Source organism: Ammodytes marinus, assembly GCF_949987685.1.
Source record: "Ammodytes marinus genome assembly, chromosome: 8".
In the NCBI taxonomy this organism is placed as follows: domain Eukaryota; kingdom Metazoa; phylum Chordata; class Actinopteri; order Uranoscopiformes; family Ammodytidae; genus Ammodytes; species Ammodytes marinus.
The window spans coordinates 5,273,851-5,298,022 of NC_137212.1; the positions used below are offsets into that span (position 1 = coordinate 5,273,851).

Below are 24,172 nucleotides of genomic sequence, written 5' to 3' on the forward strand. Positions count from 1 at the left end.
GTTCTCTCATTTAAAAAACACATGTTTATTACAGAGGAGGGATGACGTCTACAGAGTCGCCTGCTTACAGCTCCCGTGACAGTTATGAACGTTTTATATTTTCTTTGTCACGAGGAAAGCCAATCAAGAGAGCAGAGCTCAGTCATCCTCCACGGTCAGACAGGAAGTGAAGCGAAAAATTACAAAGTAAAATCAGTTTGACACTTCCGGTTTCACCATATGTAATGAATTTAGCTTTCTTGATATGTCATTTAGAGCGATCTGATGATTCTGATCACTCGATATTGCGGACTTTACAGTTAAAATAGCAGGAGAGATCACTTTGCTTGCTTTTTAACCTCTGCATAATCTTGTGGATTAAATTACTTTTTATTTTATTCATTATTTTACATGAAATTACCTTTGAGGGATATCCTTGACACCTATTTTTTTTCTCACCTGCACACTTTGTTACCTTTTACCTTTTACGTTGTATCTTATTTTCTATTGTCTATATCTTTTTAGTTTTTTTATTGTGCAAATAAATTAAATCAAATCAAAAGCATTACACCGGAAACAGGAAGCGTTTTGATGACTTTCGTTTTTTATTTTTATTTTATTCTTTGCTGTAAAAGCTTAATGTAACTGCTAAATTGTGTTCTCTAATTTTTAAAAAACATGTTTATTTAAGAGCAGGGATTACGTCTCCAGAGTTGCCCGCTTACACCTCCTTTTTTTATCTCGCAAATAAATTAAATCAAACTTACATTCATCATAAAGAGAGAGAAGAGAAGAAATATATATCATGATTTACTCTCTTCATTGCATTTCCTTTAGACGGACATGCCCTTGAGTGGTGGTGTCTTCTACTTATAGAGCGTTTTAAAATAGAAGGGTATGAAACCTGCAAAATATATGTATAGTATTTAAAATAGCAAGTGCTAACAAAAAGCACTTTCCTTGCTTTTTAACCTCTGTATAATTTTTATTTTATTCATTATTTGACATTAAATTACCTTTGAGGTGAGATATCCTTCACCCATTTTTTTTCTCACCTGCACAAGTTACCTTTTACCTTTTACTTTATATCTTATTTTTCTGTGGCCTATTTTTTATTGTGCAAATAAATTAAATCAAATAATAAGCATGATGGTGAATTGTAGGTGTGTTTAAATGTAGAGTCGTAGAATCTTTACACTGACAACATTAAGACCTTTCCAGCGATGTATTCAGTTGGTGTTCTTATGGCAAGGTTTTTATCTTCTGGGCCCTATTTCAGGTAGCTGGTTTTACATACTCTGAGTTTAATCCTGCGCTCTGAGTTGGTCAACTCAGAGCGCAGGGTTGATGAGTAACTCTGGGTTTTGGGTTTCAGAACAGTGGATCAGCGTTGGGTCAATCAACTCTGAGCGTGTTCACTCTGGGTGGAGCGTGTGCGTAAAAGCCATCGTCAATGGATCGCTGATAACATGATTCACCATGGAAACAGAAGAAACAAATGCGTGATCCTCCCACTTCTCCACTTCTCACTCCCACTGGAGTTAGAAATATTAACGAATGAGTTTATGGTAGCCTATGGAGAAGAATTAACGGGGATATTGTCACATAACTCTGATCTAATCTCCTCGGCAATTCAGAAAAAAACAGAGCAATCATTTCGCTTCCGTATGAGAAGCCATAGTCTATTTTAAAAAGTTACGCATATCAGCAGTAAAGTAATAAAGCTGGCGCGGCACAGCATTTCTGACAGTGTTTTATATTCGCTGTATAATATGTTGGGAAGCTATAGCCTAATAGCCCACTGTGCAGTAAACAGACTGTCGCTTCTTTAAAATGGGGAGTGAAAGACAATTAAGTCCAGTTAAAAACAATACAAATAGGTTTATTAATCTGAATGTAGAGCATGTGACGATGTGTAAGGTGGCCGCCTATATGAACGGACTGAGAACAATACTGATCAGATAAATGATCGGTCAAACGTAAAATCATCAGGAAATGATAAAAACATCCCGATGGAGATTTCTATGGAGTGATTTTGCTTCAAACTGCACAGGGACGCGTGTGACAGTGACACTCTTTCTTCAGTCGGAGCTGCAGCGTAAAGTGAAAACAAACTCAGGGTAGGTCTAACCACCTATCCAGCAGGTTAGACCCACGGCGTATGTTGCCGCAGTAACTGACTCTCGGTTGCGCTGAACCTGCTACCTGAAACGGAAAACCCTGAGTTTCCACTAACTCAGAGCGAACAAACTCTGGGTTGACTCAAAACCAGCTACCTGAAATAGGCCCCTGATCACTTTTAAAGCCCAATAATGAAAATGAAGCTTTTTGTTTGCTCATTTGTTTTCTTTTGGAAATAATAATCCAAAGGATGTCACTTTCAGAGATTATAATGCAGAACGCTATGCATAATCTAAAATACAGGCCTAAATCAAATATACCTGCATGGATGGATGGATTTGTAGATGGATAATGTAGGCCTACTTTATTTATTGCCATAGGGAAATTGTAGCATTGAAGCAGCAGTTATTGTGGATTGTATTGCAGTTGGCAGGAATGACTTTCTGTAGTGGTTGAATAGCTGAAGGAGCAGTGCTGTCCATTATCTTCAGCAGCTTGTGAATTATCATTCTCTCCACAACCAACTATGGGCCCAAATAGGTAAATAATGATTTGCTCATGAAGTACAGTCTGCTCTGTCCCTCCATGCACAACCCCCATGTTACATTTGCAGTCTGTTGTAGAAGTAAATGCAGGTCTCTGTAGCCCTCCACCATCTCATCCTCTTCCCCCAGGATTCAAGTAGGCATCCTATTGTTTTCGGCCTAGTGCTCCATTTCATCCAAAAATCCACAACCATCTCGATCATCTTCCTCCCACAACATGCATGGCACAAAACTGTGCCATGCATGGTGCATGCCATGCATGCACCACCCTCAACTGCTGAATATTCTGAATATCTCATTAAAATAGGCCTATGAAGAGAGTGCAGGGATTAAATGAGGGGCATGCAATGAAACATTTCTTAACAGTCTTTAGTCAATTTGGCCATGCTTTCTCTCTCTCTCTCACTCACACTCACTCACTCACTCACTCACTCACTCACTCACTCACTGTTAACATAGTCTTCAGTCTGATTGACCATGCTCTCTCTCTCTCTCTCTCTCTCTCCCTCTCTCTCACACTATCACTCAAACACACACACACACACACACACACACACACACACACACACACACACACACACACACACACACACACACACACACACACACACACACACACACACACACACACACACACACACACACACACACAGTAGGGCTTTAGTGGATGATTTGGTTCAATAGGCCTATTAACTGATATAATATATGTTTTTAATATATTTTATTTCATAATAAATATAATCAGCCACATGAAATTACATTAAAATCAATATCAGGCTATAAAACAAACATAGTGGCCTTTTGATTCAGCTTGGTGCAGACATGAAAATGGAATGCGCCCATTCAGATGACGTCACAAGCTGAAAGACTGCGGCCCATCACCGGCGGACTCATAGGCATCGCTTCCATGCTTCATGGGAGCTGCTCGTGAAAAAAAAAACGTTCCTAACTGTCACGGGAGGTGTAAGCGGGCAACTCTGGAGACGTAATCCCTGCTCTTAAATAAACATGTTTTTTAAAAATTAGAGAACACAATTTAGCAGTTACATTAAGCTTTTACAGCAAAGAATAAAATAAAAATAAAAAACGAAAGTCATCAAAACGCTTCCTGTTTCCGGTGTAATGCTTTTGATTTGATTTAATTTATTTGCACAATAAAAAAACTAAAAAGATATAGACAATAGAAAATAAGATACAACGTAAAAGGTAAAAGGTAACAAAGTGTGCAGGTGAGAAAAAAAATAGGTGTCAAGGATATCCCTCAAAGGTAATTTCATGTAAAATAATGAATAAAATAAAAAGTAATTTAATCCACAAGATTATGCAGAGGTTAAAAAGCAAGCAAAGTGATCTCTCCTGCTATTTTAACTGTAAAGTCCGCAATATCGAGTGATCAGAATCATCAGATCGCTCTAAATGACATATCAAGAAAGCTAAATTCATTACATATGGTGAAACCGGAAGTGTCAAACTGATTTTACTTTGTAATTTTTCGCTTCACTTCCTGTCTGACCGTGGAGGATGACTGAGCTCTGCTCTCTTGATTGGCTTTCCTCGTGACAAAGAAAATATAAAACGTTCATAACTGTCACGGGAGCTGTAAGCAGGCGACTCTGTAGACGTCATCCCTCCTCTGTAATAAACATGTGTTTTTTAAATGAGAGAACAACAAATTAAGCATTTACAGCAAATAAATAATAATAATTCAAACGCTTCCTGTTTCCGGTTAAGGCAGCGCCAGGAGCGTCATAGCAACAGCATAGCAACCAGTATATCAACTGAAAGAAATGTTGTATTTCTACATTTTCTTGGCGATGTCCAGAATAATATTCGTGATAACCATCAAACTACACCGTATACATTCACTGAGTGAAGATTGTGAGAGTAAGACACACATTTCTCACTAACAATGTTATCAAAAACCCATTTAATAGCTTATACATCTTAAAAATCTGCAGAATAAAAGCTGGGGCAATGGCGGTCACAGCTTGGGTTTCGTTTCGGCCGGGAGGATTTGAAAGTCACGTGACATGTACGCTGGCCATTAGAAATGAATAGGGGGAACAAATGTAGGTAATTCACAATTTCAAGGCCTGTATTGTGAAATCTCTACATTTTGCGCTGTGGACCAATGTACCTATTTTACATTTCACTGTGAGACTGGGTTGGTTGGACATAACTGCAGAATATGGACTGGTTAAAGTAGCTATGAGGAGCTTTCATTTTTTTGTTGATTTTGTGTTTCTGTAACTACAAAAAGAAGCAAGTAAAAGAGGATGCATGGCCATGAGGTTATGTATTTATTATATGTGACTATGGTAATATGACGATGGCAAAGTAAACTTCTATAAAGGCACCACACTCAGTGAAATTTGTTAACATATTTTGAATAATTGTATGTTTTGATCCAGTAAGCTCTATTTAATTGTCACTGTATCTTGCAAAGGAACTTAAGAAAACAACTTCAACAACTCACTCACTGAACAGCCCATAAAATACTTTACTGTAAAAATGTGGAAAACAGACATTTCTCACTTGGTGGCCAATCCTGTTCTTCGACCTCAAGGGTTTGGAAAATTCTTTATAGGAATGTTCAAAGTAACACAAGACAAGATTTGCTGTAAAGTATAGTAAATCCTGTCTTGTGTTACTTTGATGGTGTAGTTTAAAGACCATTAAGGCCGGTTCAAAGTCACACAAAAGTTGATTTATTATACCATCCTGATGAAAGGCATTCAAATGTAAACGCTTGGTATGTGAACACAATCGTAGAAGTCTTGATCCTCCTTATATTTTTCTTTTATCTCCTACACCTGATATGTAACATGGAAAACTCCCAAATATATAATATATCACACGTGTCGGATGATTTGAATCATACACCAGGCTTCAAAAAACTCATATACTCACAATCCAATGTGTAAGAGAAGTGGGGGGTACATGTTGGTTCAAGTATAGTGATCCAAGTAGGTAAATTACTTTTGCCATTTTTTGTGTAGGTTACTACTGAAACTACAAACTACAAAAATGTTTGGGCCATAAAGAGAAAGGAATTGCTTTAAATAAAATGCAGTATTTACAAGTAGGTAACGCATAACAATGTAGTAGTTACTAAAAAATTTAAATAAAAACTTTGACTTTACTTTTTTTTCTTCACATCCAATGCAGCTAAAACATACCAGAACAATGCGGATTTTCTTAATTTTTCCCTGTAGTCACCGAGTAGTTTAGTGTAGTGAACTTGCCTCAGTGTGACCTTTGGCCCAGATGTTTAGGCCTTCAGAGCCCTAGTAGTGGATAAACATCAGTAGCTCAAGCTCAGTGCGATTGCTGCGCAGTATTAATCCAAGCCGATCAATGAAGGATTTACAATGTCAAGCTGCTGCTTAGGCTTTGTACTGATTCCTGTTAGCAGGGTTTTGATGGCAGTGACGTCAGAACGGGCACACACACACACACACACACACACACACACACACACACACACACACACACACACACACACACACACACACACACACACACACACAGTACATTTAGGGTGAGACAGCAGGCGAAACGTTGTATTTTCAAGTAATGGTACATTTTTGGATTTTTAAGATATATACTGGTAAAGTTTCATGATAATATTTATAAGTGAAACATTTAACCCTATTCACCTTTTCTGACCTTAAAAAATGTATATCTGAATATGAAAAATATCAAACAACTCTTATTTGCATTAAAATATTAATAGCCATTGTTTCAAATGTAAAGATGTGGCACAACAGGGCCGGCGGTAGCCAGGGGCAAGGGTGGGCCGTGCCCACCCAAATGTGGGCTGTGCCCACCCAATCAAATGATTTTTAAGTTTTTTAGGTGGAAGTCCAGACCCACTATAGGATGGACCTGTTCATTCGCTGTCCAAGAAAATGTCAAATAAAATTCAGACAATTAATTAATACTAAAGAATATACCATTACCATGCATTGCTTCTAATTGTATTATTGGGTGGGCAGGACAGCCTGCCTCCAAGTTACCCACCCGCTTTTAGTGGTCACTGGTCAGCAGAGCCGGCCCGAGGCATAAGCGAAATGAGCGGTTGCTTAGGGTCCCGACTGCCAGGGCCCCCCCCCACAATTTTTTTTCTTTTTAGTTTTTTGTACTGGTACATTTTTGAATTTTTAAGATACTGGTAAAGTTTCATGATAATATTTATAAGTGAAACATTTAACCCTATTCACATTTTCTGACCTTAAATGTATATCTGAATATGAAAAATATCAAACAACTCTTATTTGCATTAAAATATTAATAGCCATTGTTTCAAATGTAAATATATGGCACACAATCTGTTGTAGCCTATCCATTTTATAAAATTACAAAATAAACTGAAGAAACGTTGCTGTAATGTTAGTACTGGTATCTGGTTGTCACCCTTACCTATGGCTTGGTCCTAACCCCCATCCATGCCAGGATCTACCCATCTGGAAAAGGCATCTCACACACACAGGAAGTAACTAAATATCTGTCTGGTACAACACGTTTCTGGTAGAACAAGGTTTCTTGGTAAACAAGCGTTACGTGTGCCAGATGAATTATCTCCTGAGCTGAATGCTGCCGTCATCTGGAAGTCATTACATCACCTCTCTGGGTTGATGGAAAAAAAAACTCAAGGGAAAGGCTAATCCACACAGGACTGAGAGGTTACAGGTTAAACTGAAGATTGAGGCTTTGCATGCAACTGAGTTTACTCAATATTTTGGGTAGGGAATTTTCATTTTATACATAAAAAAAGTGTACCGTCTCAAAGTCTTAAAAATGCATTTTCGGCAAGTTTTAGAGTCCAAAACTTATCATAAAGACAAACAAAATAAGATTCCATTTTCAAGAACTTTCAGAGTAGTGCACATGGAAAGTTTAGTTGATGTAACTGCTTGAGATAATGGCTGTTAAAGACAGTTGTATAGGAGAAATATAGAGGCGCAAACAGACAACGTTTAGTCAAGTAAACACCTAAATGTATATTTTGGACCTTGAATGAAAGAACACGTTATTAATTTCATAAAAAGTCAAATTTATTTGAAGTTATACATTTAATGAATGAAAGTTGTCAGATGAAGGATAACTCAGACAAGCGATTTTAAAATGTTGCTTAATTTTTAATAAAATGTTGAATAATTATGAAGTCACACCAAATATGTAGAATATCAATGCTCCAGTCTTCACAATAATAAACAAAGAAAGCACACAACCAGTTTTCAGTATTAACGTTTATTGATATGTGAGAGAACATGTCTGATTGGTTGGTCCCAAGAACTTCAGTCATTCATGAATCCTCTGTAACCAGCGAGCGCTACACCAGGAGAGAGTCAAGCAAGCGTTGTGGTTCGTAGATGTACGGTTCGCCATGAGGGAGTCCCAGACACTTGGCCAGAATCTCATAATCACTGTGAGCCGCTTTCAACAGCTCACTGTCCATGGGAGAGCCCCTCTTTCCTGACACACGCACCACGAAAAAAAAAAAAAAACACATCACAACTAGTGTTGGTGAAGTTACTTTTTCCACATTTGTCACAATCACTCCACAAGGCAATGATTGTGTGTGTGTGTGTGTGTGTGTGTGTGTGTGTGCACACTTACTGTAGATAAATAGGAAATGACCGGATGACACATCTTCTGCGCCGAGCCTGTGCTCCATCACCAGACAGTCGGAGCAGCTCTCATAGAAATCCACCCTGCCTGTTTGGCTGTTATTCCGATCACCCATTACTAACACACACACACACACAAACAAACAAACACTTTTACATTTTTAACAAATTATTTTACCAATTCTTGTGAAACACTTATTTCTGTGAAAGGTGATTTGCTAAATAAACATATTATTTATAAAGGGTGTGTCTGTCTGTCTCGATGCAACTCACTGAAATAATCAATGTGCAGTAAGTGTTTTTCAGCTTCAGAGGGGTCAGAGGGTCGTGACATCTGCAGGGTGTATTCTGAACTGAAAATCACAAAAGAGTGGTTTCAAGCAGCACTGGTAAATGTGTCTATTTATATTTGATATGTCCTACATTTTGCACAGTTGTGACATCACAACTGTACAAAATGTAGGGTTAGACAGTGAGACCATAAACCACTCTTTCTGCCTTTTCTCAGGCTAGGATGAACCAATTTCTAAAATGTTTGCACATTTATACTTCATTAGGATCCCAGAGTTCAATTCTCCTTCATATTCCCACTGGGGAAGTAGGCCTTTAAGGCATGGTTACAAAAGTTAGAGGCTGCAATGCTTTGGTCATAGCGGTCACTTTAAGTGTTTGAGCATTCGGCAAAAACTGTAAAAAGGTAAATTAAACTCACAGGCCAAAGGTCCTGGCGGTGTATAGGATGGTCTTGTTGTCAGGCAGAAGCTCATACTTCATTGTGACGTTGATGGCCCTTCCCAGCCGGTGACCCCGTTGGTTAGAGGTGGCCCACACCAGTAGCCATTCACCATAGAACTGTAACTGGTATGGAAACAGAGGGGAGCCCACGTTAGCATGAACATTTACAGAGTCTAGGCCGTGTATTAACTCTGGATAATTTTTCAGCACAGGAGTTACGGACAGGCAGCGGATCATAAGGAGACATTCACTGATTTCGACGAGCAAGAATACCTCCAGAATCACTGACTCCACCTTTAAACCAAACTCAGACACAAAACTCTCACCTTGCTCAGGTCTTGTGCCGAGTGCATCTTGTTCAGACCGTCACAGTCTTCAGGGTCCTGCGCTGCGTTGATGTCGTTCACCGCCAGCAGCAGCAGAAGCATGGCTCCCTTCACTAAAGAAAGAAAGTCAGTCAGTCCTCTTTTAGCTGATTCATATCAATTCAAGCCATCAATGTCATCAAGAAGACGTTATGGAAGCAAAACAGCCAACATTTCAAAATTGACTAGTGCTTGAAAAAAACAATGGTTGCGTTCCGAATCGCATACTCTTTCTTTTTTCTATTCTACATACTACATCCGACGATAAAAAGAATCTAGTTAGGATGCAGTAGGCATACTATTGGGACATACTTTACCCTCTTATTTCATCATAACATTGCGCCTTGATCTTGCCTCTTGCTTTTATATCCGTCGCATCCCCGTTTGTTTTCATATGGAGGCTTCGTCGATGTGACGTCACTTCACGTGCGCACTGGATTGTGGGTCAGAATCGCCCAAATAGGATGCACTTTTCAACACTAACAATGTTGGCCGCATGAAGTAGGACATCCGGGTACTTCTAACCATCCTAAATCTGGCCACAAGAATCGGGACATCCTAAATCTTTTTTCTACATACTATATAGTAGAAAGTATGCGATTCGGAACGCAACCAGAATGTTTGATTGCAGGCCAAAAAAAACACAGAACACAAGTAACACGCAGGAGACGAGACTCACCAAACTTCATAATGCATAGACAAGGAACAAAGGAACACAAAGAGTATATACACACACACACACAAGACAGGGTAGACAATGAGGAACAGGTGTAACACATTAGGGGAGGGAGCAGTAATCAAACAGGAGGGAAACTTGACAGGACATGGGGAGGAACAAGACAGACATACCAAAATAAAACAGGAAACACGGGGAACCACCAAAATAAGACAAGACAAAGACATAACATGACAATCAGCTCCATAAAACTCTCTCTGTATGTCTCAGTATGGCAGCGTTTGCAAACTAGTGTCGCAGGAGCATGAAAATGAATCCCAGAAAACGCCAACGAAATGTTTCAGTTGTTGATTCTACTGCTAAGAAAAAACCTGGATGTACAGCAGAATGCATAAAGTCCATGCACTATCACCGAAGGCTTAACCTCATGTAGATGCTCCGACAGTGTTGTTGTAATAACTCAGAATTCCTCAAGGGGGTCAACAGACTTTACGCACTATAGCTTTACCTTTGATATTTTGAGCCACTTGATAGAAAAGCTTTGCCAAATTAAATTTATGTGTAAAATGAAAATAAAACATACATTTTATTGAGTCAATCATTTATTGAGTAGTTTTCTTCAAAGTAACAATAAATTCCACTGCTCATTCCTTAGGGCCCAATGTAACCAACATTAATTTATATGAAAAAGTTACGCACTATAGCTTTAATTCATTCAGTATTTTCCTCAAAGTAACAACAAATCAAACTGCCCATTCCTGAGGCCTTACTGGTAGCGTTCCTCTGTGTAAAGGTCAGTCACCTCTCTCTGTGTTTGGACTGAAGCTAAATCTTTTCTCTGGAGCTAATGTGTCACAGCTGAGATCAGCAGAGCGGCAAAGAACTTTCACATGTGAAGCATTCTGCAGCGGAACGTTTCATCTCACGACCCCGTGTGTTAAGCTGGAAACAGGTAGGCTGCCTTTGAACTGGTTTGAGACATTTCGATATATATGTGTGTGTGTGTGTGTGTGTGTGTGTGTGTGTGTGTGTGTGTGTGTGTGTGTGTGTGTGTGTGTGTGTGTGTGTGTTTTCAGGTTGGAATCCTTGAAGCTCCTTAAATATTTTCTTCTTTTATTAATTACCTTGTACACATGTTTCAGCTATAAACACCTATTTACATATGTACACCAAAGAAAGTATTTATACTCGGATATTTACACACAAAGGGACAAAACATACACACACACACACACACACACACACACACACACACACACAGTATCTTTGTCATATATAAGACCGTTCACCCTATAATCACCAATCCCAATTCAATCAATGTAACTAATACTGCACTCAAAATCACATATTCTCATCCCAATATCTCCAAAAAATAAAAATATTCCTTTGCACCTCTTTTTAAAACTGAAATATGTTTGTGCTAAATTTTAGTTCCACAAGTCATACTCCCCTTTAGACCGACCTCTCAGCACAGCTCAGAAAATATAAATCCTCAGCTCTTAAACTATATCCACAACCATAAATAATAGAACTTCTTCCTGTCTGTGTGGTGTGTCCCTGACGGATTGCCGTAGCGAACCAAAAACATGGTGTCAGGCCTGTAGTGTGTTTTCATCATGTCCTTCTATGGCAAATACAACAGAGCCTTTAAGCACAAAGGGCCTCTAAGGATACAGAGAGGGGAGACTATCCTTGGAATAATGTGCTCCATAAGTGGGGGTATTCTGTCGCCGTGTGGCTGAAAATTGCAAATACATCCATACCACATAAACTGAATCTCAATCCAGGGGTTGCAGCCTAGGAAGGCTGCATTTGAAGACTGATTGCGGCGCGCAAAGGCTTGTTCCATTAGCAAAGCTCCTTCATATGCGGCCGAGAAATGCAGCCTTCGTTTCACGGTTTTGAAGGCTGCAACAGATGGATCCTTCGCGGCCCAACATATCCCAAGATTCATTGCGTTTCTTTCAGGGATGGCATAAAATGAAATAAAAAATAACAAAAACAGCAACGTGTTGCTCCATCTTCTTAACTTTTATCTTCCTTTCTTTTTTTCTTGTACTTTTTTTTCTTTTCGTCTGGTAGGCAACTTCTTTTTCTTTTTTCCTCCGTTGACAAGGCTGTTTCCGTTGGCAGCAATCAGGGTTGCTAGGCAGCACAGGAGCGGCGAGGCGTCACGCAAGGTAACGGCTTGTTACACAAACCGGAAATGCTCGTAAACGGAGACCTGCGGAGACCGTCTCGTTTAACAACGCTCGTTCGGCCTTCGAATTGGCCTTCACAGGCTATAGCCTTCATAGACCGTGTAGACCGCGTCCTTCCAAGGACCTCATTACTAACTTATTATTCCATCATATCCATGCAGACACTTTTAGACCTTTCATCTTGGAATATAGCCTATCACTTGTTTTCAATTCAAAAGGTTTAGTTAAACAGCTGCTTATCAAAATGACTGTGTATGCTCAATCAAGTACCATAAAGATATTTTACTACCACCAAAATCCAAGGAATATATTTTTTAATTTACATATTAATTTTCTCATTTGATATTGTTTTGTTGTTATAAGGAAAGCCGGAATGTCGTTCACAGTTCTCACTACTTTGATTTGTATCCCACACGTAAGAAATGATGTGAATATTATACACAGTTAATACAGATCAATTGCCATTACAATCAATATAAAGCAACACTTTAAACAATGTTTTAAGTCTAATCCAATCATTTCAATTTAAAAGTTGATAGAACAGTTGCAAGAATAAAATTGCATCAACTACTGTATAGAGTTCAAGCATGTGTGCATAAAGTTGAGCTTGAATTGCTGTTATAGTGACCTCTAGTGTTTAAATATATTCATATAATCCCACAAACGACATATAAGAGTCACCTGAACAACTGCCTTAAACTTCCTAATAAATTAAACTGCACTTTACCGGGACACAGAAATTATGTAATATTTTATGATGTTTCCACTCTTAAAAAGTTAGATAAAAGAGGCAAAACAATGCACAGAGCCAAGTATTATCATGCATTTACTTCTTGCCGCCACAAGATGGTACCATATCACTACAGTTAAGAGGGGTGACATGCACATATGAGGAGTTAGCATGCTTTTGTGTATGTATCTATCCATCTACTAACCAAGGCATAACAAATGTCTTATGGGAGCTTTTGTTATGAACATACGTACTACATAAAAGGGTTACAAAACATAAACAATGAGTAATGATGCTTGGTAGATCGAAGCTAGCAGACTGAGAAAAACAAACATTGTGTATATGTTTTAACGTTGATGTAAAATGCATTATGTAAGGTTTTGTTATGAACATAGACAACACATGAAACATAGCATGAATAACAAGTAATGATGCATGGTAGATATGTAGAGATTGAAGCTAATAGACCAACAAACAAAACATTGTATGATTATGTAAAGTTAATGACGTGTTTATATCCTGGTTCATTAGTTGTATCACAAGGTTTGTAGACATATCATATCACATGCTAATTAATAATCCAAAGGGAGAGAGTGATTGATGAGCTGAGTGATCTTGAAACAAACGCTGGTGCTCTTGGTAAAAAAAATAAAATAATAATTACTTAATCAGAGATGTATGAGAAGTTGTCTTATTTTGGTGGTTCCCCGTGTTTCCTGTTTTATTTTGGTATGTCTGTCTTGTTCCTCCCCATGTCCTGTCAAGTTTCCCTCCTGTTTGATTACTGCTCCCTCCCCTAATGTGTTACACCTGTTCCTCGTTGTCTACCCTGTCTTGTGTGTGTGTATATATACTCTTTGTGTTCCTTTGTTCCTTGTCTATGCATTATGGAGTTTGGTGAGTCTTGTCTTGTGCGTGTTACTTGTGTGTGTTACTTGTGTGTGTTACTTGTGTTCTGTGTTTTTTTTCTTTTGCCTGCAATCAAACACATTGTTTTTTTCAAGCACTAGTCAATTTTGAAATGTTGGCTGTTTTGCTTCCATAGCGTCTTCTTGATGACATTGATGGCTTGAATTGATATGAATCAGCTAAAGGAGGACTGACTGACTTTCTTTCTTTAGTGACGGGAGCCATGCTTCTGCTGCTGCTGGCGGTGAACGACATCAACGCAGCGCAGGGCCCTGAAGACTGTGACGGTCTGAACAAGATGCACTCGGCACAAGACCTGAGCAAGGTGAGAGTTTTGTGTCTGAGTTTGGTTTAAAGGTGGAGTCAGTGATTCTGGAGTTATTCTTGCTGTTGAAATCAGTGAATGTCTCCTTATGATCCGCTGCCTGTCCGTAATTCCTGTGCTGAAAAATGATCCAGAGTTAATACACGGCCTAGACTCTGTAAATGTTCATGCTAACGTGGGCTCCCCTTTGTTTCCATACCAGTTACAGATCTATGGTGAATGGCTACTGGTGTGGGCCACCTCTAACCAACCGGGTCACCTGCTGGGAGGAGCCATCAACGTCACGATGAAGTATGAGCTTCTGCCTGACCACAAGACCATCCTATACACCGACAGGACCTTTGGCCAGTGAGTTTGCCTTATTACCGAATGCTCAAACACTTAAAGTGACCGCTATGACAAAAGCATTGCAGCCTCTAACTTTTGTAACCATGCCTTAAAGGCCTACTTCCCCAGTGGGAATATGAAGGTGAATTGAACTCTGAGATCCTAATGAAGTATTAATGTGCAAACATTTTAGAAATGGGTTCATCCTAGCCTGAGAAAAGGCAGAAAGAGTGGTTTATGGTCTCACTGTCTAACCCTACATTTTGCACAGTTGTGATGTCACAACTGTGCAAAATGTAGGACATATCAAATAAAGACACAAATCTATACATTTACCAGTGCTGCTTGAAACCACTCTTTTGTGATTTTCAGTTCAGAATACACCCTGCAGATGTCACGACCCTCTGACCCCTCTGAAGCTGAAAAACACTTACTGCACGTTGATTATTTCAGTGAGTTGCATCGAGACAGACAGACACCCTTTATAAATAATATGTTTATTTAGCAAATCACCTTTCACAGAAATAAGTGTTTCACAAGAATTAGTAAAATAAGTTCTTAAAAATGTAGAAGTGTTTGTGTGTGTTTGTGTTAGTAATGGGCGATCGCAAGAACAGCCAAAACGGCAGGGTGGATTTCTATGAGCGCTGCTCCGACTGTCTGGTGATGGAGCACAGGCTCGGCGCAGAAGATGTGTCATTCGGTCATTTCCTATCTGTCTACAGTAAGCACACACACACACACATTGCCTTGTAGAGTGCAGTGATTGTGAAAAAGTAACTTCACCAACACTACTTGTGATGTATGTGGTTTTTTTTTTTTTTTTTTTTTTTTTTTTTTGTGGTGTGTCAGGAAAGATGGGCTCTCCCATGGACGGTGAGCTATTGAAAGCGTTTCACAGAGATTATGAGATTCTGGCCGAGTGTCTGGGACTCCCTCATGACAAACCGTACATCTACGAACCACTGAAGAAGGGCCCTGAAGACTGTGACGGTCTGAACAAGATGCACTCGGCACAAGACCTGAGCAAGGTGAGAGTTTTGTGTCTGAGTTTGGTTTAAAGGTGGAGTCAGTGATTCTGGAGTTATTCTTGCTGTTGAAATCAGTGAATGTCTCCTTACGATCCGCTGCCTGTCCGTAACTCCTGTGCTGAAAAATTATCCAGAGTTAATACACGGCCTAGACTCTGTAAATGTTCATGCTAACGTGGGCTCCCCTTTGTTTCCATACCAGTTGCAGATCTATGGTGAATGGCTACTGGTGTGGGGCACCTCTAACCAACCGGGTCACCTGCTGGGAGGAGCCATCAACGTCACAATGAAGTATGAGCTTCTGCCTGACCACAAGACCATCCTATACACCGACAGGACCTTTGGCCAGTGAGTTTGCCTTATTACCGAATGCTCAAACAGTTAAAGTGACCGCTATGACAAAAGCATTGCAGCCTCTAACTTTTGTAACCATGCCTTAAAGGCCTACTTCCCCAGTGGGAATATGAAGGTGAATTGAACTCTGAGATCCTAATGAAGTATTAATGTGCAAACATTTTAGAAATGGGTTCATCCTAGCCTGAGAAAAGGCAGAAAGAGTGGTTTATGGTCTCACTGTCTAACCCTACATTTTGCACAGTTGTGATGTCACAACTGTGCAAAATGTAGGACATATCAAATAAAGACACAAATCTATACATTTACCAGTGCTGCTTGAAACCACTCTTTTGTGATTTTCAGTTCAGAATACACCCTGCAGATGTCACGACCCTCTGACCCCTCTGAAGCTGAAAAACACTTACTGCACGTTGATTATTTCAGTGAGTTGCATCGAGACACACACACCCTTTATAAATAATATGTTTATTTAGCAAATCACCTTTCACAGAAATAAGTGTTTCACAAGAATGAGTAAAATAAGTTCTTAAAAATGTAGAAGTGTTTGTTTGTTTTAGTAATGGGCGATCGCAAGAACAGCCAAAACGGCAGGGTGGATTTCTATGAGAGCTGCTCCGACTGTCTGGTGATGGAGCACAGGCTCGGCGCAGAAGATGTGTCATTCGGTCATTTCCTATTTGTCTACAGTAAGCACACACACACACACACACACACGCATTGCCTTGTAGAGTGCAGTGATTGTGAAAAAGTAACTTCACCAACACTAGTTGTGATGTATGTGTTTTTTTTTTTTTTTTTGTGGTGCGTGTGTCAGGAAAGATGGGCTCTCCCATGGACAGTGAGCTGTTGAAAGCGTCTCACAGTGATTATGAGATTCTGGCCAAGTGTCTGGGACTCCCTCATGGCGAACCGTACATCTACGAACCACAACGCTTGCTTGTCTCTATCCTGGTGTAGCGCTCGCTGGTTACAGAGGATTCATGAATGACTGAAGTTCTTGGGACCAACCAATCAGACATGTTCTCTCACATATCAATAAACGTTAATACTGAAAACTGGTTGTGTGCTTTCTTTGTTTATTATTGTGAAGACTGGAGCATTGATATTCTACATATTTGGTGTGACTTCATAATTATTCAACATTTTTATTTAACATTTTATTAAAAATTAAGCAACATTTTAAAATCGCTTGTCTGAGTTATCCTTCATCTGACAACTTTCATTCATTAAATGTATAACTTCAAATAAATTTGACTTTTTGAAATTAATAACGTGTTCTTTCATTCAAAGTCCAAATATACATTTAGGTGTTTACTTGACTAAACGTTGTCTGTTTGCGCCTCTATATTTCTCCTATACAACTGTCTTTAACAGCCATTATCTCAAGCAGTTACATCAACTAAACTTTCCATGTGCACTACTCTGAAAGTTCTTGAAAATTGAATCTTATTTTGTTTGTCTTTATGATAAGTTTTAGACTCTAAAACTTGCAACAAGTAATGATGCTTGGTAGATATGTAGAGATCGAAGCTAACAGACTGAAAAAAACAAACATTGTGTATATGTTTTAACGTTGAGGTAAAAATGCATTATGTAAGGTTTTGTTATGAACATAGACAACACATGAAACATAGCATGAATAACAAGTAATGATGCTGGGTAGATGTGTAGAGATTGAAGCTAATAGACCAACAAACAAAACATTGTATGATTATGTAAAGTTAATGACGTGTTTATATCCTGGTTCATTAGTTGTATCACAAGGTTTGCAGACATATCATATCACATGCTAATTAATAATCCAAAGGGAGAGAGTGATTGAGCTGAGTGATCTTGAAACAAACGCTGGTGCTCTTGGCAAAAAAAAAAAAAAATAATTACTTAATCAGAGATGTATGAGAAATTAACAACAGCTGGAGATGCTTGGAATGCTAAATGTTCATAACTTGCATGTAGCCTACCTTTAGTTTGTTCTTGCTGATATCTCGTTCGTTCCGCCGGCCTCTGTTGTTGATTGTTGTCTTTTCATTCAGATGGTAGGATGTCCTAGAGCAGGGGTTCTCAACCTTCTGCAAGCTGGGCCCCCCCAAAGCTGGGTCATTGCATTTGGGCCCCCCCACCGACCCTGACACCCCCCCCCCCCCACACACACACACACACACACACACCACCCTACACAGATAGATAGATAGATAGATAGATAGATAGATAGATAGATAATCTATTATTGTTATTATCACAAGGGCTAGGCCAGTGGCGCACCTTAGAGTTGAACATTGGGTTTAGGGTTGGGGTCCGGAAATGTCTTATATTTTAACGTTAAATTCTGGTGCACTTTAAAAGCTAATTATGAGATTGTATCAATGAGACACTGAGGAAATGTTTTTTTTTTAAATCTCCTTAGAAGAGAAGAAAATAGTAGCCTAAATAGAACATACACAGAATACATTCTACAATAGGTATACCTGTTATGAAAAAGCTTCACAAAACAAAGTCTATGATCAATGGGAAACACTGCTGTCTGACAACCCAGTTCAGAGAATGTTTCAACTATTGAGTCTTGGATTTGGAAAGTGGCCAGATTTAGCTCAAAATGCTACCTGCGATTAATGTGCTGTGCAGCCTGAACGCGGAGTTGTGTGTGTCTCAGTGGCGATTCCAGGAAATTTTGACTAGAGTGGGGTGGCCATCGCACCCCTGAATGAATAGCATGTGATATGCTGTACAACCAATTGAAAGATGATTTATAATCCCAAATTCCCAAATCATGTTAGTATCCATTGTAACGTTTGTCAGAAAACATCTTCTGGGGCATCCCCCCCAGAAGATTTTTTTGTGATTTTAACATGTAATCTAAGCATTCTGGTGCATTCTGGCGAAGATAATAAAGGAAAAAGTCAATATTCATTTCAGTTCAGATGAATAGTAAAATTAGCAAGACAACATAACTTGCTAGCAGCCAGATGCCTAACAACTGGACAGAGGGACGGATGACCACTAGCTTTTGACCAAATATCTTGCTAAAAAAATAAACCTTTATTTATGAAATTCTGCCCTAAGAACATGTTACACTTGCTAACTACAAACTTACATTTTTTTATTCAGATTTCAAAAATCTGCTGGGACACGTGCCCATACACATGCATGGGTGGCACGCATGTCACAAGCACACTTATGCTGTTTTCAAGACCTTTGCTGACCAGAGACCAGTTCTAGTGGCCACAGTCCTACCATTAATTCAGTACTTGAAAATTGCAAACTGATCTCATATCAGTGGATTGGAGTGTTTGTGTAATGAACATGGCAACTACCTATCAAAAAAAGTTAAGAAAGAAAAAAAAATACATATCTCTGAACTAGGCTACATATCAGGAAAAAAATTGAAATTACAAAAAATAAATAAATAAAAAAAATTAAGATTTTTTTTTTTCATCCCCCTCGCGCCCCCCCGGTAGAGTGTCCGCGCCCCCCCGGGGGGGGGGCGCGCCCCACCGGTTGAGAACCACTGTCCTAGAGGAAAGTTGGCTGACCATTAACCATGAGGTCGCTGGTTCGATCCCCGGCACCAGACAGGAGGGTGTTAGTTGTAAAACTAGTGGTAGCTGGTATTACATCTACGGTGCCCACCATCTCTACCATTGTGTCCAACTGAACTGAACTCTCTGACCCCTCCAATGTGTGGTAACTTGAGAGGGGATATGCGGAAAGACGAATTTCAATGTAACAATTGACCTAAAAAAAAAAGTAAAGTAACTTAACTAAACTTATGCAGTAAGAACTTTTTGTGTCTCAAGGTTCCAAACACAACAAAAAGTGCCCAGTTTTGTTTACTTATCCTTGATTACAGTGTAGGTCTATCTGTATGTACTCATTTCCAGCACACTACTGCCCCCTTGTGGCATGGCATGTCAACAGATTACCCAAACTAATATAAACCAAATATTCCAACATGAAACCAAGAACACCTACTGGCTCCTACAGTGGTTATATCATCTTTTGTGCTAATGTGTTTTTGAATAGACCATAGGCTTCACAAAAGTAGCCTCTAGGATGGATGCTATAAATATAGACAATTCTTGGATGTTCTTGGCTGATGCAGAGCCCCTAATTCATTCCTTTCTTTCATCTGGCCCTGATTACTAAACTATTTGTATTGTATTGTCTAGCCTTTGTGTCATGCCAGTAATTCAATCTTAACTAAATCCGGTAAATTCGACCATATTACCCTAATTTTAGCTTCTCTTCATTGGCTCCCTATCAACTTCAAATCAGGCTTGTAGTGAAGGCCACCGAAAACCAAGAAGTAGTCATCACCAAAGCCAACTCTAGTCAACACTACAGGGCCCAAAGCATCACACACTTTGATAGCTGGGATATGTGTATTGTCTAGCCGCCAGACAATACACATATTCTACTAATCAAAGTGTGTCAGGCAGCATTTGGCATGCCACTTATATAATCCAGGAAAGTTGACCATTACACTAATACAGTAATTTTAGCATCTCTTCATCGGTTCCAAGAAGTAGTCATGACCGAAGCCAACACTACTGTAGGACCCAAAACCGTGTGAGTCCCGCGCTGCATGACACACTTTGATCACTAGAACATGTGTATTGTCTCTAGCCTCTAGCCTTTGTCATGCAAGTCATTTAATCCAGTAAATTTGACCATATTATACTAGTTTTATCTTAATTTCATTGGCTCAAAGTCAAATCAGGCTTGTAGTCAAGGCCACAGATACCGAGAAGCAGTGATGACCGAGTGTATGAAGACAGAGACAAGACCAAGACTTTGAAGGGTGCAAGACTTGTATGTAAACAAAAGGTAAACAAAGGGGGCCTACCGTAGGTCCGTAGCTATAGCATCATTCCGGTTTACAGAGCCTGGGCTGTGTATTATCACTGGATTTTTGTTCAGCGCCCACACAGTACGGACAGGTAGCAGTTTGTGAGAAGATGTTAACTGATTTTTAAAAAAAGGGATTTTGACAACAAGCGTCCTCCAGTATCCCTGACTCCACCTTTAACGATGAAATGCGGAACATGCAAACAATAGGCATTCCCGTGAAAACACCTACAAGAAACTAATTACATTTTTTTTATACCCATTACCAATATTTTTCTGGCTATCTGTCTACGTCTCAATGAATCTATATAACCAAGTACTTTTAGTGCATTATGTGTTGTCTATATTTGAACAGTTCACTTTTAGTACTTATACTTATTCCACAAACCAGACACACTCACAATAAACACTTTATTTTTTTCACCATGAAAAATAGACAAAATATCTCAATATACAATAACAATTTCTGTCAACAATATTTCAATATTATTTTTTTATGACTTTTTACTTAATCTGGTTTCAAATATACATTATTTTATTTATTTTATCTTGACACCAGACAACAGGTGTTTATAATATATAATGAATGGAAATAAGATATCACATTTCCCACAAACTGTAACATACCCTGCATTCCAATTTCCATACTTCCCTACTATTTAGTATACCAGAAAAAGATTTAGGATGTCCCAATACATACACGTCAATTGTAGTAAGCTGAAAATACATAAATGCCCCACTAACTCCAATAGCATTTTGGAGTATTCATCTTTATTCTTGACATTTCTCGTCATAATGAAAATAAATCTTCCTTATCTGATTTTTTTTCTCTCCTGTGGCCCTAAAACTCTTCTGTACTTTAGTATGTAGTGTAGTAAAAAGAAAAAGTATGTGAATTGGAACGCAGGGATAGTCTCAAATACATTACAGTTACAGCACAATGTACAACAACAAGAAGACATTATTTGGGTTGGTGTGTGAGTAAGTCTATGCAGATGTTGTTGTTGCACTCCGCCTTTAAATGCAGACAATTCCAGAGTCCAAAAATTCACCTGTCATGACTCACAGTCTAGCTACATCTGTTTCCATTACACGCTGCTTCCATTGAGTCACACTCCACTAGCTTTAGAGTGACAGTTAAATATATATGCCTTCACTTCACAGTCTAACGGGATTTGAGAAAAACATAGCCTTATATATTTTTTTCTTTTCTCAATTCCTGTGCGTTCGTTAATTCCCTTTGAACCTGTGTGTGTGTGTGTGTGTGTGTAAAAATTTGGCAACGACAAAAACATTTTTTTTCTCTACCTTACACTAGAAGCAGATGAGCGACTGTAGGCACATGTAGCATCACCACATATTCTTTTTATATGCATATAATGAACACCTCTGACATATGCTGTGTGTATATATAGGATGTTTAAAGCCACAAGATTACTACCTCCTCACTTGATGGACAGCACATGGCTAGCACAGCCTACCTGCGAACATTTACTTACTTTTTTCCCCCTTCCACTAGCCTAAACTCTGTTGAAAACATGTGCGTTTTTCAGTTGGCGCTCCAGAATCAGTCACTGATTGCAGGGGCACAGTTTGGCAAGATAGAATTACGGTTTCAAAGCCCCACAAAAGAAAGAAATAAAGAAATAAACGCCTCCATACTTTAGACTGTAGGCTTGTGCCTCCCTGACGCATAGTCACGGAGAACTCAATAGCAGCATTGATGAACCGTTCATTTGCAATTCATTGTATCAATGTATGTTCACATTTTCAGCTCAACACCAGTCCTACACTATGTCTGAATGAACAATATGCAGAATCCACGTCTGTAAATGCTCAATCATGACAAACGTCCCGCGCAAAAACCGAAATCAAAGGTGCTCTTTCTCACTCTCATTGTAACGCAGTCCTTGCCGTTCTGAACTGAGGCATGTAGAGGCACGAATTGAGGCCATGTTTCGACGATGACAGTAGCTCTTCCGAGTTCTCTGTACCAAGCAAAGGGTCCATTTCCACCGAACTGTCCGCCGCTCGGTTCAACACAGAATTTTTAAGCAGCTCAATGTCCGTCTCATTTTCTCCCTCGCCCTCCGTTGGATAGTCCATTCCTAAATAGTACAAGTCTTTCTCTTCCCTAGCCTCTCCTACGTCCCCTTCCGACGTTTCTGAAAGTTCCTCCACTGAATTGTAAGAACAGGAGCGTCGAGGGTCGTCCAAGTCCCACAATCCACCCTGGAAAGACCCCGAAATGTCTGAATTGTTGGCAGAGAAATTGCCTTCGTCTCCGGAGCTGCTACCACTACCATCCTTGTAGTTTAGATGAATGGGCAGCTGTACCTCTTCCTCTTGCTTTGGACGTGTGTGTACCACAGTGGAGTATGTGACTGAAGACTGGGCTGAATGCTGCTGGTTTTCTGGGGGTTCGAGTAGCTGTAACTGTCCTATATTTGGGCTTAAATTGACCAAGGAATCCAGATCTAATTCAAAACAAGAAGTTCCACATTGGAGAACCAGGCTTTCAATGGGTAGGGTGGGGTCTAACCGTGTGTCAAGCCCCGAAGGCAGGGACATGGAGAAGGCTGATGAAGTGGATGGGTCGGCGGTGGTGGTGAGGGAAACAAGAGGGTTTTTTTGGACCCAAGCCGTAGTCAGAGCCGAGAGATCAACCTTGTCCATTATGACGACTTTAGAAATGTTCTCAGGAGGCAGGAGCAGAGGCAAAGCAGCCAGGCCATCTGGAGGGTGGAACAGCTGATTGAAGGTGTCAGTCTAGAGATAGAGGGGTAAGCAAAAAAAAAAACATTATAGAGACTTGCCATTAGTTTTTCAGAATCTAAGATGATATATACTGAGAATATAAACAAAAGAGAATAGGAGCGACTGCAATTATAATGGAAAGTGGCTAAAATGGGAGACTAGCTCGATATTTTCTCTATTACTTCCTATAATTGACAAATGTGGAAATACAATGCTCGTATCTTGCTTGATACATTTTGTGTTGCTATTTTAGTTTTCATCCTGCTGCACTTTTGTGAAGCGACCTTTTCAAAGGCGCTATATTAAAACAAGCTATTATCATTATTATTATTATTATTATTATTATTATTATTATTATTATTATTATTATTATTATTATTATTATTATTATTATTATTATTATTATTATTATTATTATTATTATTATTAATAAATACAATTGATAGATTACATGTGCAGGCCAGGCAATAAGAATATGTTCTTATGTATCATATGTTCCTATAATCTACAGCCATTCAACAGTTAGCTTAATTTAGCTAGCCTGGCTCTTGTCTAAAGGTCTCAAAATCCACCAGCCAACACCTTCAAAGTTAATGAATTTTCACCTTATATACTGTATGGATAAGCTACTCCTTG

At 39.2% G+C, this 24,172-nt stretch overlaps 1 protein-coding gene across 1 annotated transcript in view; it reads right to left on the bottom strand.

The window, feature by feature from the left end:
- Positions 1-21,176: 21,176 nt before the first annotated feature.
- Positions 21,177-24,172, bottom strand: part of lepr (leptin receptor) — a 34,882-nt gene continuing 31,886 nt past the window's right edge. The window contains exon 21 of the mRNA XM_080033204.1: positions 21,177-23,548. Coding sequence (XP_079889330.1) covers positions 22,673-23,548 — 876 coding nt within the window. The 3' untranslated portion in view covers positions 21,177-22,672. The remainder of the gene's footprint in view (positions 23,549-24,172) is intronic.